A 14511-nucleotide genomic window follows, 5' to 3' on the forward strand; every position below is an offset into this window, starting at 1 on the left:
AACGGCCAGGTTAGCTAGCGACAGAACCCGGCCTTGAACTTGAAAGGACCTTAATAGTGAGCAGCTCTCAGGCGCCGACAGACGGAGAGTACAAAGAATTTCAGTGCTCTCCACCTCAGAGTTAACAGAATTTATAAAAGTTCCAATTTTTTCCTAGCATATTGGCAGCCAAAATCTTGAGATATATTTTGCTAACACCAAAACAATTTCTTTTCACCATCATCTTCTGCTGAGCAATAAGCATGCCCAGGACAGACACCACACTCCATTAATTTCTGAACTCATTCATCCATTTGTTCCTCAAACGCTTATTTAGCAATTACGGTTTGTCAGATAAGGATACAATGGTTAAAAGGTCCATTTTTATCTATAGGGAGTTCAGAGTTTGTGGAAGAAGGATATAAATAAGAAGATATAATTCAATGGGATGAGGAATGAAATGGAGGCAGAACTGGACACTATGGGAACGTGGAGGGACACCTCTACTAGTCTTAGGAGGCTGGAGAAGGCTGCTTGGCAGAAGCACAACGACTGGTACAGAGTATGTTCTAAATAAATGTGGATGGATGGATGAAGAAATGAACAAACAAAATATATTCTGACTGCTTATTTGTGGAGTTGGAAAATCAGATTGGACTCATGTTCGATGGCAGAGAACTTTGAATCCAACCACAATAACATGGTGTTGGATTTCATTTGGTAAGCCAAATCTGAATTTACTTTTTAGACTCATGAGGTTTAAATTTTGCATAGGGGGAAAGTGCAAGGGTGATGGCTGAGGACTGACAGGGTGGGGGCTGTTTGTGATAAACAACACTAAACAGGAGAGACAGAGTGAGGGCCTGTCAGTGCCGGTCACCAAGGCACGGGGAGCAGGGCTGTGAGAGGCAAGGTGAGGGCTGGCGACCTATGACGCTCCTGGAGGATCCCAGAGGCAGCTTCATCCTTTGACACCTGAGCTAGATTTCAGGAATGTCTGCTTGGATATTTTTTTTAATTGTAAAATACATAATAGACACAAAAGCATCTAGAGTTTAAACAATAATGATAAAATAATCACAGAACATTTCTATTTCCAGTTAATCTTAATCTATTGGTTGAGAATTTGAGCAGGAGAGTAACATGCCCAAACAATATCTAAAACAATAACTTTGGTTTTGTCTGCAGGACATGAGGGAGGAGGTAACACATACAAGGTTTTGACATTTGAGCCCTGTGATGGCTTTTGATGTGTCAAATGGGCTATGCTGAACTACAGTCCCCAGTTATTCATCTTGGTGCTCCTGCGAAGGGAATTTGCAGATGTAATTCAAGTTCCTAATCAGTTGACATTACCTTAATCAAAAGGGATTTCATCCTAGGTGGGCCTGACCTAATCAAGTCAGCCCTTTATAAGAGGGCTTAGGCATTCCCTGAGCTCAGAGACTCCAAGGAGCTCCTGCCTGTGGGGTTCCAGCCTGCTCCTGACCACTTCAGACTTGCTCTTCCAGTCCAACTGTATATGCCAATTCCTTGTGATAAACGCCCGTGTGTGTGAACATACACATATAGACAAGAGATATGTGTGTATGTATAAACTCCTACTGGTTTTGCTTCTCTGATTGAGCCCTGACTAATACAAGCATTAAGAAAGAATTTGAGTATATTACCCATATTCTTATATATATACATATATACAGTATACTAAATCCAACTCACGATATATAAATACCTGTGTTATTAGTTGTTTTGCCACGGCCAGTCAATATGCCAGGTTTCAGAAAGCTCAGTTTGGGGTTTTCTTCAATCCATTTCTTTAAGGCCTGAAAATGACAAGCCATCATCAGTTGCACACTATTTGTATACCATCTGGATTAATTCAACATTGAAATATATGCAAGAGGAAAAAAACCCTTTAAGTTAGTATACAGACAGTTTTCAGACTGACAAACCTGAGAAAAAGGCTTCTTGGGATTGAATCCTAACCAATAATTAACTGTAATGGTATAGATCTTTGTGATCCGATGTGGTTTAATCTCTAAGATATTTTTTAAGTGAAAAAAATAAAGTTCAGAATAGTGGATATGTAGAACGAATAAGTGAGTTTGGTGAAGTCTCAGGACACAGAATCAATATACAGAAATCAGTTGTATTTCTATATTCCAGCAACAAACAATTAAAAGTACAAAAGTATTGTAAACAATAGCATTAAAAAATTAATACTTAGGTATTAGCCTAGCAAAATACGTGCAGAATCTGCATACTGAAAATGACGGAACACTGATAAAAGAAACCAGAGAAGATGTGGTAGGTGATCCCCACCCCCTGTGCTCAGGGTCGCGTGTAAGCCCTCCCCTAGAGTGTGAACTGGACTGACTGACTCGCTTCTGAGGAGTAAGATACGACAGACAGGATGGGGTATCACTTTCCAGTGGAAGGTACACAGTGACTGTGACCTCCCTACTAAGCATTCTCTCTCTGTCTCTCCTGGATCACTCACTCTAGGGGAAGCCAGCTGCCCGGCTGGGGAGAGGCCCCCATGAGTGAGCTTAGAAGCACATCTCCTGAGGCCTGCCAACAGCCACGTAAGTGAGGCTGGAAGTGGATCCTCCCGAGTCAAGCCTTGAGATGACTACAGCCAAGGCCAACACTTTGACTGCAGCCTCATGACAGACCTTGAGCCAGAAACACCCAGTGAAATTATCTCCAGATTCCTGACCCATAGAATGGTAAGAAAATAGATGTTTGTTGTTTCCAGCCTTTAAGTTTTGGGGTAATTTGTGATCTGCCATAGATAACTAATACAGAAGCTCCACATAAATGAAGAGATGTATTATGGTCATGGATTGGAAGATTCAATATTGTTAAGATGTCGTGTCTCCCCAATTTTATTGATTCAATGCAATCCCAAACAAAATCCCAGCAGATTTTTTCATAGGTGTGGACGAGCTGATCCTAAAATATAAATGGAAAGGCAAAGGAAGATAGATAAAACAATTTTGAAAAAAAGAAAACAGTTGAAGGACGCACACTACCTATTTCCAGACTTCCTATAAAGCTACAGTGATCAAGACAGTGAGGGATGGCTGAAAGGACAGATATATAGACAAACGGAACAGGACAGAGAGTCCAGAAATAGATCCACAGAAATACAGTCAACTGATTTTTGAAGAAGTTACGATGGCAATTCAAAAGAGAAAGGATAGTCTTTTCAATACACAGTACTGCAACAATTAGATGTCCACATACAAAAAGAAAAAAACGCATCTCAACCCATAACCAAAATGGATTGTAGACCTAAATTTCAAATGTAAAACTATAAAACTTCTAGAAAGTAACATAGAGAAAATCTTTATGATCTTGGGTAAGCAAAGGGTTCTTAGAGGCAATTTCAAAAGTACAATCCACAAGAGGCTGGCCCAGTGGCATGGTTAAGTTCATGCGCTCTGCTTTAGTGGTCCGGGGTTCACAGGTTTGGATCCTGGGCACGGACCTAGCACTGCTCATCGAGCCATGCTGTGGTGGCATCCCACATAAAATAGGGGAAGATTGGCACAGATGTTAGCTCAGTGACAATCTTCCTCAAGCAAAAAGAGGAAGGTTGGCAACAGATGTTAGCTCAGGGCCATTCTTCCTCAAAAAAAAATAAACGAAAGAAAAGCACAATCCACAAAAAGAAAAAAATTGATAAACTGAACTTTGTCAAAAGTTAAAACTTTCAATATGTAAAGGATACTGTTGTGAGAATGAAAAGACTAGAAGAAAATATGTGCAAATCACATTTCTGACAGAGAACTTTTTGTCAGAATATAGAAAGAACTCTCAAAAACTCAACAATTACATGACAAACAACCCAGTTAAACCCAGTTTTAAAATGGGTACCAGGTGTGTGAACAGACACTTCACCAAAGAAGATATAGGAATGGCTCATCAGTATATGAAAAGATGCTCAACCGTGTCAGCCATTAGTGAAATGCAAATTAAAACCCTAGTGGGATGCCACTACCGAGCCCATAGAATAGCTACAATTTTTTAAATTGATGAAAAGAATAAAAAATAGGAAGTGCTTGGTTTATAGGTGTCAAAACATTATAAACTAGAGAGGTTAAGACAGTGAGGCATAAAGGATAAACAGTGTAAGGATAAACAGACACATCATCAGAAAAGAACAGGTTGCCCAGAGACAGGCCCCACATATAGGGATGCTTGAGCGCAAAGCAGTGGGGAGAGGACAGTGTTCTCAATAAAGTGGTCCTGGATCAATCTGTCATCCATGAGGGGGAGGAAGCTTACATCCACAAGTGCCCTGGTTTTCACAAAGAGAATGGTTCTCGTCTCTGGGTTTAAGTGGTACTCCTCTTGCAAGATGAAGCAGAGGTCTTTGAGCTTAGGGTTCTCGTTGCTGGGATCCATGGAAACACTTTCTAGTTCTGGTAGCTTTTCTGCAAAAGGGGAACGTTTTATAAATGGCTTATAAATTCTAGAAATCTAGAACATACTGTGACCTTTAGCTATAGTTCAAACAGTTAATCTCTCAATCTTTGACCAGAATTTTATGAGTAATAACCACTGATTTAATGCATATATTAAATACATTGATAAATGCATACATTTTTTCCCCAATGAGCTGGTTGTTCACTGTTTAGCAGCACACCACTGGGTTGCATATATGTATAGTAAATACTTTGGTATAGGCCAAAAATTATTAATAGTAATTACCTTTGAGAAAAAGAATCTGACAGAGGGAAAAGAAAGACTTGCTTTTCATTTAATATCTTCCTATATTTTTCATAATATGAGGGCAGTGGGATTATAGGCCATTTTGGTTTTCTTCTTTATATAGGATATATAAATTATAGTCTTTTAATATCATTAAATCACTTTTTTGTACTTTCTAAGCCTGTATAAAATTACTAAAAATTAAACCAAAAAATGCTATCCATTTACTAGTTCTAAGGGATATATCCCTTGCAAATCCTACTATTTTTCCTTCTTCAAAATAGGAAATGGTGTAAGCAGTATATGTTTTCCATAAGTACCAGATTTCACTGAAGCTTAATTAATAGTCCTGCCATCAATAATATCTTCTTAAGCCCAGGACAGCTCCCTCAGCATCACTGTATGCTAAGTATAATACAATGTAAGTGTGCTGTCGCCAGGTGCCCATGCCTTCCTCCTCTAGAAACAACACCCACCTTCGAATCTTCGAGTGAGATCTTGCTCGGTCTCATCAAATCCCGCTGCTCGGACATTATTGAAGAAGTCCTTCAAGTAATCCAGAGCATCTTTCATTCGTGCATGCTCACTGATAATGAGGGCGTCATTGTATTTCTGTTTAAAATGAAAACTGAGTTTCAATGTGTTTCTAACGTCTAACACATTCACTGTACATAAGTTCAATCAGCTGTACTTAGCACAGAATTAATTTTAAGAATAAACTTTTCTCAAATCTATTCCAACTTGCTTTTTTAAGATGAATGGTCCCTAACAAAATACTGTAAAACAAAATCTCAATTAGCTAGAATCATTGATTAATTAGGATCGCTTTGGATTCTAGAATTAAACCTAGGAAGACAAAGAGAAAATTACAAGAACAAGTACATGTCAAAGATTAAAAAACGAAAGCAAATCAACTTCCACATCAGCCTGCCTCATAACTCAGACTTCCACTTCATCACTATACATCCAAAGCACTCACTGAATTGTAATTGCACCTGTTCAGAATCATGGCCCCCACCACCTACACCAAATATTCAATCAGGTTCATGAAAATTCTATCAACGAACACTGATGGAGCACATTTTAAATATTTTCCATGGCACGATAAGCAGAGGTGTTGGTGGTTGTTTCTTAACTTCTTGGTGACGCAGAAGGCAACCGGAGAGCCTGGATTTCTGAGCACGTGGCTTTGCCAAAGGTAAGAACACACATGCTTCAGGATATGGCAACAGGAGCCACTCATTGAACTTCAAAGACGGCTGCCATGGGTCACATATCTACAATAATGTTCGTCATCACCCAACTCTTTCCGGTCACGTCAATCATGGGAATGCTGGAGGCACAGCCCAGATCTCCAGCCTTTGTTTCTGTCCTGTTGCCTCTATTCTTATGTTTCAGAAAGTACACAAAGAGGATGCTGAATGGGATAACTTTTGGAGTTTGCTTCATAAGAACCTCCTGGAAAGTTCCTAATGAGCTCTCGGGGACAAGATGAAACGCTGATGTTCTGTCAGCCGCCACAGCGCAGCTCCCAGTAGCTGCTGCAAGTGAAACAGGCCTTTCCAAAGAAGGAACGTACCCGCAGGTGAGAAGTGTACAGATACAGCGCTTTACAAATCCTGCTCTCTTCGGCTTTGTCAGGCAACTGAAACACTATGCACGCTTTCTGAACTGCAATAATCCATTGTTCATATTTCTGTGTTCCAAAATCCCGATTTTGAAAGCGAGATAAGTTTTCTGGAAAAAAAAAAAGGTTTTCATTGTGCCGTAAGGTCAGCCATTTAAGGTCTGAAGCGTGCCTCGCCCTCTCTTTTTTTCTTACTCTCTGTAAACACAGTAGGCCTTCTAGACGTCTGAGCTTCCAGCAGTGTATGTGTGCATGTGCATGACTGTTGACTGAACAGTTCCTATGCACCAAGAATCGAAGGGCCTACAATCATCATTTCAGCTCATTTTCATAACCCCATCAGGTAAATTTTACATTTTACAGATGAGGAAACTGAAGCTCAGAAAAGTGAAGTAAGGGCCGGCCCAGTGGCACAGCAGTTAAGTTCACATGTTCCACTTCTCTGCAGCCCGGGGTTCACCAGTTTGGATCTGGGGTGCAGACATGGCACTGCTTGGCAAGCCACGCTGTGGTAGGCGTCCCACAAGTAAAGTAGAGGAAGATGGGCACGGATGTTAGCTCAGGGCCAGTCTTCCTCAGCAACAAAGAGGAGGAGTGGCAATAGTTAGCTCAGGGATAATCTTCCTTAAAAAAAAGAAAAGTGAAGTAATTTACCAAAAGTCACACAGCTAGAACATGGGGGGAACGCAGGAATTCAAATCCATGTGTGTCCCATGCCCCAGCCTTACTGGCTCTATGAGCTGACACCGAAGCAGCCCAGAAGTGAAACAATGGACGTGAAAAAAATCTAACTTAGCCTTTAAAAATGAAAGAGCAGTCAGTAAAAATAATAGATCGTAACAGAGGAGGAGATTTAAAAGCAGGAAAGACAGAACTCAACACAGCCTCTCCTGTTGTGCTGTGAACTTAGGCCGTCTGATCTCCACAGCACCATTCATGGGGCCAAGCAGAGAACAGGTGCTTGAAAGATACTTATCATGGATGCTTCGTACGCATGCATCTCCCGAGCTAAGCCTCTGTTGCTTGGTTCAAGAATTGCGGGCTCTGTGCAGGGTGCTGGGGAGAAAGGGTGAGGAAGACACGGCCCTGTTCTCACGCAACGCAGTCTATGAGTTACTCTAGGCTCAGCTCCCAGGACCCCTTGGGCAGATCACAGAACAATAAAATTCAGAGGCGAGAGCTGCATTTCTGGGTTAAACTTCTCCTCTCACCCACACATTGTCGTAAGATGACAAAGGGGGCTCCCCAAACAAGCAGAACTGACGCGCTTCCCTCCAGCCCAGACTACAAACAAGAGGCCAGCAGTGAACCGGATGGATCCACAAGGATTGATTGGACTTGAGCAGGTGTGAAAATAAGCTAAGCAATCTGGAAAGGAGCAGGTGATGGGATTTGGACGTATGAGAAGGTGGAGGTAGGGTACCCGGGTGGGAGGAACAAGAAGGTAGACATTCAGGTCTCCCTACCCTTCTGCCACCTGCCCCATTTGGACCATGTCCTAATGCTCCCAGATAACAGGACAGCCTCCCAACCTCCCTCCCTGCTTCCCGTCTTGCTCCCCGCAACCCACTCCTCGCTCCTCACGCCCCACTCAGCAGCGAGGGGGAGTTGCCAACATCGCAGATGAGAAGCTGTGCTACCCCACTGCTTAAAAGCCCTTGGTGGATTCCTCTGGCCAAAATCCTATCCAGCTCAGAATCCTCCATGGCAGGGTCTCCACCCACTTCTGACTCTCATCTCTAGCTGCTCCCCTTCCTGAATGTTCCAGGGCTTATGGAGGTCCCCAGACTTTCTCAACTCCCTGGCCTTTGTACATGCTGTTCCCTCTGTCTGGAGCACACCTTATCATCACCACCCACCTAACCCCTCCTCTGTTGCTTTATCATTATTACTTATCTAATTTTGGCTTTACTGTTAGACTGGAAGTGCCACGAGGGCAGGGGCTGCGTCTCAGGGCCCAGGCTGTATTCCCATCGCCTGGCATCTTGCCTGGCAGTGAATGAAGGAACAAGGGAATGAACATGTTCAAGGAATTGCTAAGTCAGAGGATTCCAGCAGGGAAGGCGTGGAAGGTAAGACTGGGGAAGTAGGAGCAGATGTGTGTGCAGGGCGCAGACTGTCAGGCAGGATATCGACACGACAAGACCAGCATTTCAGGAAGCCTAACCAGACAATGGGGGGGGGGGGTGGAAAAGAGAGTGGGAGTGTGCACTCCAGCTAGAAGGCCATTAGGGTAAGTCCTAAGTCAAGTTGTGAGAGAAAAGGAAAGAGAAAAGCAAAGTCAGTGTGAGAGAAGGTGAGACTCCATGAGGTGTCTTAGAGATGTCACAGACTCAGCATCTCCAGAAGCCTAAACTCACCTGTACCTGCCAAAGCTGCGCCTAGTTCTGGCACCAGCACCACCAGCTGGCACATGTATAGGTGAGCCAGCCAGAGCCTGGGAGGGAGCCGCCCACTCTCTCCCCTCTCTCCCACCAAATCCAGTCAGTCATTCCATCCTAACGCCTGGTTTCCGCAGCGCCCTGCACAAGCCTGCTCTCTCACCGACCCAGCTCCATGGCCTCTGTGTGGCCCTCTTCATGCACTGATACGCTGACCACATCAATAATCACTTCAACATCTTCAGCTGCTTCCCGCTGCTTTTAGGGTGAGATTCAGACTGAGCGTGGCCGACCCGGCCCTTCCCTGTCTGCCCGCCGCCTCTCCCCTTAGCCTCACTCCTTATACTCCCCACATGTTAGAGCGATCATGCAATGCCTGTACTTCCTAAATCTCACTGTGCTCTCTCCTCCCTCCATGCCTGAGGCCTTTGCGACCTCACTTGATTGTCTCTCCTCCCTAACTTGGCTGACTGCAAGATTTGTCGCAGGCACCCCCCCCCCCCCCGCCCAGGAAGCCTTCCCTGCAGCCCAGTCCAGGCCAGAGTCGGCATGTGCTCCCATGGCACCCAGTGTGTAATTCTCTCCCACCCTGCTGCTTGGAAATTGCTCCCATCTGATTCTCATTATTTGACTGTGAGCTCCCCGAGGGTGGGGATGTCTCCGATCTTGTCATTTCTACTCCTAGCACACTGCCTGGTGAATGGATGAACCGATGAATGAATGAATGAATGAATGAAAAGAATAGAACTTGGTGACTTCATGAGAGAGTCTCAAAAAGAATCAAAGACCACGCCCAGATTTGAACCTGAACCATCACGGGCATGGTGGTTTCATTCATATAAGTAAGGAAGTCAGGATGGAAAGCTAATTTGGAAGGTCAAGAGAGCAATGAACTGATCTGAATAGGGTATTTTTCAGCTGTGTGTGTCCAGATGGATTTACTTTGGATTAAAAAAAAAGAAAAAAGCGAGAGAGAATAACAGAGGACTCATAAGGTACCTGAATAACCCATAATCGAGAAGTCAACCTGTGGATGTGGTCTGCACATTGTCTGAACTGAGAATGCAAACAGACCCTGGTGAACGAGAGGTGACCATTCCTAGATGCAGAGGACACAAAATGAGCTTTATCTCACCAGGAGTGACAGCACCAAGTTCGTCAAAGATGCTCTTTGCCAGACTCTCTGTCTCCCTCATCAGCTGAGATATGATGCACTTAAAACCGTCGGTGGTTCGTGACTCCACTTTCCTGAAATCTAGAGGCATCAAAGGAAAATGAGCATTTTTCAGGAAAAACGTTTCACAGTTCTAAGTAGACATCCCCACACCTTTCCTGCCTTTGTCACTTCTCCATGAGACCTGAGACCCCCAGCTCACAAGCAGGTCAGCTAAACAAAATAAGAAATGCCCTAACAAAGCCCCAACAGCTTGCAACAGCTCTCATGTGCTTCAGGCGCTGATTCTAACATCTCTGGGTCTAATCCAGTTTATCACTCTGTGCTGTCACTCAGCACAGAGCCTCTGCTCTTACGAGGCTGATATCCTTCTTGTCTCTGCAGGGGCCACATTTTTAACCCTGTCTCTGTTCTCTGTTCTTCTCCCTCCCGACCACCCCCGATTCCCAAGGAGTGTTCGCGATGTTCCTAACATTCATTATTGTGATGTTTCAGCAGAAACTTATTAATCACCTGCCGTGTGCCACGTTCTGGTTAGAGACAGCTGAAAACAACACACTCCTGCTCCAGAGAAGACTGTGTTCTTAGGGGAGAGAAAGACACTTAGCCAATCACCACGACTGAGTGCTGTCCCCTAAGTGTGTGCAAGGGGTCATGGAGCACAGGGAAAGGACGCTCCAGTTCTTCCAGGGGAGGCAGTGTTGTGGGATAAATGGGGGAAGAGGTGAGGAGGAAGTGAGCGCAGACACGTACAAAGAACAGAACGGACGAAGGTGGAGAGAAAGCGCGTGACTGACTTGCAGAGTGCAGAGGAATGCAACATGGCTGGGTTCATGGGAAGAGGGAGGAGATGCAGCTCAGAGGGCGGGGGGGACCAGATTATAAAGAAATTTGTACGTGATATTAAAAAGTGTAGACTGGATACCTTCTCTAAACTCCTTAGAGGCAGCTCCCATGAAGGACCTCAGCTGACCCCTCCCTGACTAGTGGAGGTGTGTTGTTCTGCCTCATACCCATGCGGTCATATGCTATTCAGACAGCAAGGATAAAGTTATACATATCTTCTGTACCCCTCTCTCCCTTGCTGGGTTAGAAGAGCATTGGTATTCCATAAACATTTATTAGTCAATCTTATTTTTAAAAATCATATTCTGATCTTTTGAGGAAAGATATGATGATTTGAGATAATTTCACGTCAACCAAAATTATCAGACACATATTCAAATAATGAATGTCTACACAGTCTCTCCCTCAGGCCTGGACCCAGGGAAGGATGGAGGCATCCCCGTGCTTGGTTTCTCATGATCTCTCTCAGTGCTGGGCCCTGTCTGAGTTGAGAGAACTGAAGAGCAGGGACATTTGCTTTCCAGAGGCCACACCATCACTCGGGGAGAGCGCTTAGTTGGGGAGAGAGGCTAGAAATGTGCTTATTTCCCAAGTTTGGGGTTAAATGTTTTCTATTAAACAGAGAAAGGGTTAAAATTCAGTGCTCATCTAAATGGCTCTGAACCAGGAATCACAGAGGCTAACAAAGTCCCAAAGGCTTGTTACTGAATCCCACTCACTCTTCTCGGGTTTATAAACCACTTCCGTCAGTTCCTGCAAGTTGTCTTTCACGGTCGAGATCACTGACGCGTCAAGAGAAGCACACAGTTTGCAGATATGTTCCATGGCCTCATCTCTGTTTTTGGCGTCCCCAACACCAACGGAGGCAGTCAGCCCAACGACCTTTGAGGAGCATCCCAAAGCATTAGATGTCTGGAAATAGCATGACGTTGCCACAAGCCCTCGTGTAACCCTTTCCTGCTAAAGTTGATTTCCTTACTAACTTCAGATAAAGAGCAAAAACACCTTTTTTTTTTTCCCTGACATTCTCTATGATATTGCCAGTGGAAAGGTCCCCATTAGGCAAAGCACTGAATAAATGCAGGTATCACAACTCATCAGCTGGACACAAATCAGCATAGAAACCCAAAGAGGAAACCCTTCCAAGGCGGGACTTCTCTCCTCTCTACCCTTGTGACCCCCCATGATACACAGAACAACAGACTGAAAATGAAAAGGGCTGAAATCAGACATACTCCCATCCAACCTCAGCCACATCACCCTGGCTGTGTGTCCTTGGACAAGTCTCTTCAGCTCCCCGTAGAGCTGGGGAACAGCTATTGAAAATGGTAGCTGTGCGAGTTCAGTAAGATAACATTTGTAAAGAATTTAGTTGAATGGTCACCTAATAAATACTTATTTCTTCCTCTAGTAGCCGCTCAATAAATATTGAATGAATGACTCATCAGCAAGGTATCTAGTTAACTATCAATTTTATTCTAGAAGAAAAAGTTGTAAGAAATGTTACTGCTACTGAATTTTGTCTCTGGGCACCATACTGAAGCTCTTCTAACCTGGGCTTCCTCAACAGGTAACTGTTAGGGCTAGAGAACCTTACACAAACGTGAGACTGGTATACTATAAATTCCTGGTTTCCAACCTCAGTTGGGCCCCAGTATGACCAACCCATTCTTCTGTATATTCCTCTCAGCTCTCCCTCCCCTTTCGAATCCTCTCCACACACCCTGAGCCCCCTCCCCCATTCCCATCTTGATTATTCTCAGCAAATCATCTATCTACCTCTCCTACATTCAAGAGAAAAGAGGGGTTCTATGCCAGGGATCCCCTACCCTTCCTGCCCCATCTATGAGCTACTCTGTCTTGACTCTTCTCATCCCCTCCCCGTGATGACACAAAAATGGTGTTCCATCTGCTCTCCCATACTGATCCGTCTAGCCCTTGCCTACTTATCTCACACCCTCTGGTCTCTCCTGGCACCTCGTTCTACCAGTCATTGCCTCTCTCCCATCCTGCTTCACTGCTTCACACTCTGCAGCCAGGTGATACCGAAAAGCTTCAAGATCTCTGAGTACACGATAGCCCTGCGCCTCTGGACACACATTCGCCTTTACTGAAAACCATCCAGCTATCCGCCTTGTAAACTCTTGTTAGTTTTTGTGTAATCTGACGTTCTGTTAGGTCTGGCCTCACTTTTCCAGCACACTTAGGAGCTCTTTCATTTCTATTCCAACTGCACCTCGTACCCATCATGACAAATTATGACATAATTCTTACATATCTGGCTCCCTATGAGACTTAAGCTGTTTGAGGGCAAAGACTATGTCTTTTCATATTTGTATCCCTCGTGCCTAGCACAGTGCACAACACATGGAGGTCCCTAATACATGTTTCTTAAGTGAATAAATGAATGAATCAATCAAAATTAATCAAGGAGTTGTACAATATAGATTTACGACCTGAGAAGGACATCTTCAACATGGCCACAAGGGTAAGTACATAGGATTTAGGAAGGTGACAGTTCTGAGGAATCTCTCTGACTTTGGAGTTACCTGGGGCAGTGGGTCTGAAGAGCCTCCAAGTTTCTGATCTAGATAATTAAACATGATCATATTGTAAGGATGGTGTTTACTGGTGTTGTGGCATTCATCAAACATCATCAAAGTAAAGACAGAGAGTGATGGAATAGTCCCATCCTTAAGGCTGTTCACGAGGATCTGTGGAGTCAAAATGATGATGTCATTGTTCTCAACAATCTGGTCCACTACGACGTTCTCAGATGTTGCTCCAGAAATGCCTGCAACTTTGTACCTGGAAAATGACAGAACGTCCCTATGACCAACCACGATGTGAATGAGGAACCACAAAGATATGAAAGATCCACAAAGAACCACAAAGATCATTAAATTCTCCCTAAGTTCAAAAGGAATACATCTGGAGACAAGTTAAGTGCTTAGCACAGAGCCCGACACATGGTAAGTGATCAATAAATGCAAGCTAGTTTCAATAGTCAATAGTAGATATTAATTCTTTCAAACCACCCAGAAAGACAAATAGTACTTAAATAAGGGGGTAATATTAAATAAATTATAAAATCATTAAAAAATTAAATGTGCCATTGACCTGTAAAACTAATCTCAAGTCATTTACTCACTCTAAAGCAGTTTAGGATTTCAGGCATCTCTAATAAAAAATATTTAAATCCATGAAGGAATTACATCTAGATTATATAAAAGCTGAATCTATTATAAATTTTTTGAATCATGGTTTTCCAAAAACAAATCAAAGCAGAAAACACACCAATGACACAAAGCTAGAGAAAAAGAAGGTGGACTGACTGTTATACCTACCCACGTCTTTCAAAATATTGCGAGAATACGGATTTCTGCTGCTCGTACAGTGGGAGATGAATAGCAAAAAAGACCACCTTCCCCTTTCGTCCTTGTGGAAATTTCTTAAGATGATGTTCACATATAAGAAGCGAAACCAAGGTTTTTCCACAACCTTTTAATATATAAAAAAAGAAGACACGTAACTGATACTATACTAAAATATTTCTGCAGAAAGGTAATTATTTTTGGCTCCCCTAAAACCACTGCGCTCACTAGCAAATTGGTAAGGTGGATGGGTTAACAACTGCAGAACTTACACTATGACTCAGAAATATCAAGCTGCTTCCTGGGTGACACGCACTCAGACAGTGGGGCTCGAGGGCATGAGGGCATCTGTCTTTCCCTCCTCACGTTCCTTAAAATACCTTGTGACTACATTACTAGGACGGTTTTCGC

General features: G+C 43.5%; 1 protein-coding gene and 1 long non-coding RNA gene across 4 annotated transcripts in view; one reads left to right on the top strand and one right to left on the bottom strand.

Annotated features, from left to right (window-relative positions):
- Positions 1–14511, bottom strand: part of RIGI (RNA sensor RIG-I) — a 64805-nt gene that overhangs the window by 13101 nt on the left and 37193 nt on the right. For all 3 annotated transcript variants that reach the window (XM_070248736.1, XM_005605049.4, XM_070248735.1), the window contains 8 exons: positions 14074–14227; positions 13276–13534; positions 11446–11608; positions 9842–9961; positions 6278–6435; positions 5175–5310; positions 4273–4421; positions 1712–1802 (listed from right to left, as the gene is read on the bottom strand). In XM_070248736.1, the coding sequence (XP_070104837.1) occupies positions 1712–1802; positions 4273–4421; positions 5175–5310; positions 6278–6435; positions 9842–9961; positions 11446–11608; positions 13276–13534; positions 14074–14227 (1230 nt within the window). The remainder of the gene's footprint in view (positions 1–1711; positions 1803–4272; positions 4422–5174; positions 5311–6277; positions 6436–9841; positions 9962–11445; positions 11609–13275; positions 13535–14073; positions 14228–14511) is intronic.
- Positions 374–6283, top strand: LOC138920430 (uncharacterized). The gene is made up of 3 exons (XR_011431591.1): positions 374–699; positions 2485–2708; positions 6097–6283. It is a non-coding gene; the product is annotated as an uncharacterized lncRNA (long non-coding RNA).

The sequence above is a fragment of the Equus caballus genome, chromosome 23 (genome assembly GCF_041296265.1).
Source record: "Equus caballus isolate H_3958 breed thoroughbred chromosome 23, TB-T2T, whole genome shotgun sequence".
Taxonomy (NCBI): Eukaryota; Metazoa; Chordata; class Mammalia; order Perissodactyla; family Equidae; genus Equus; species Equus caballus.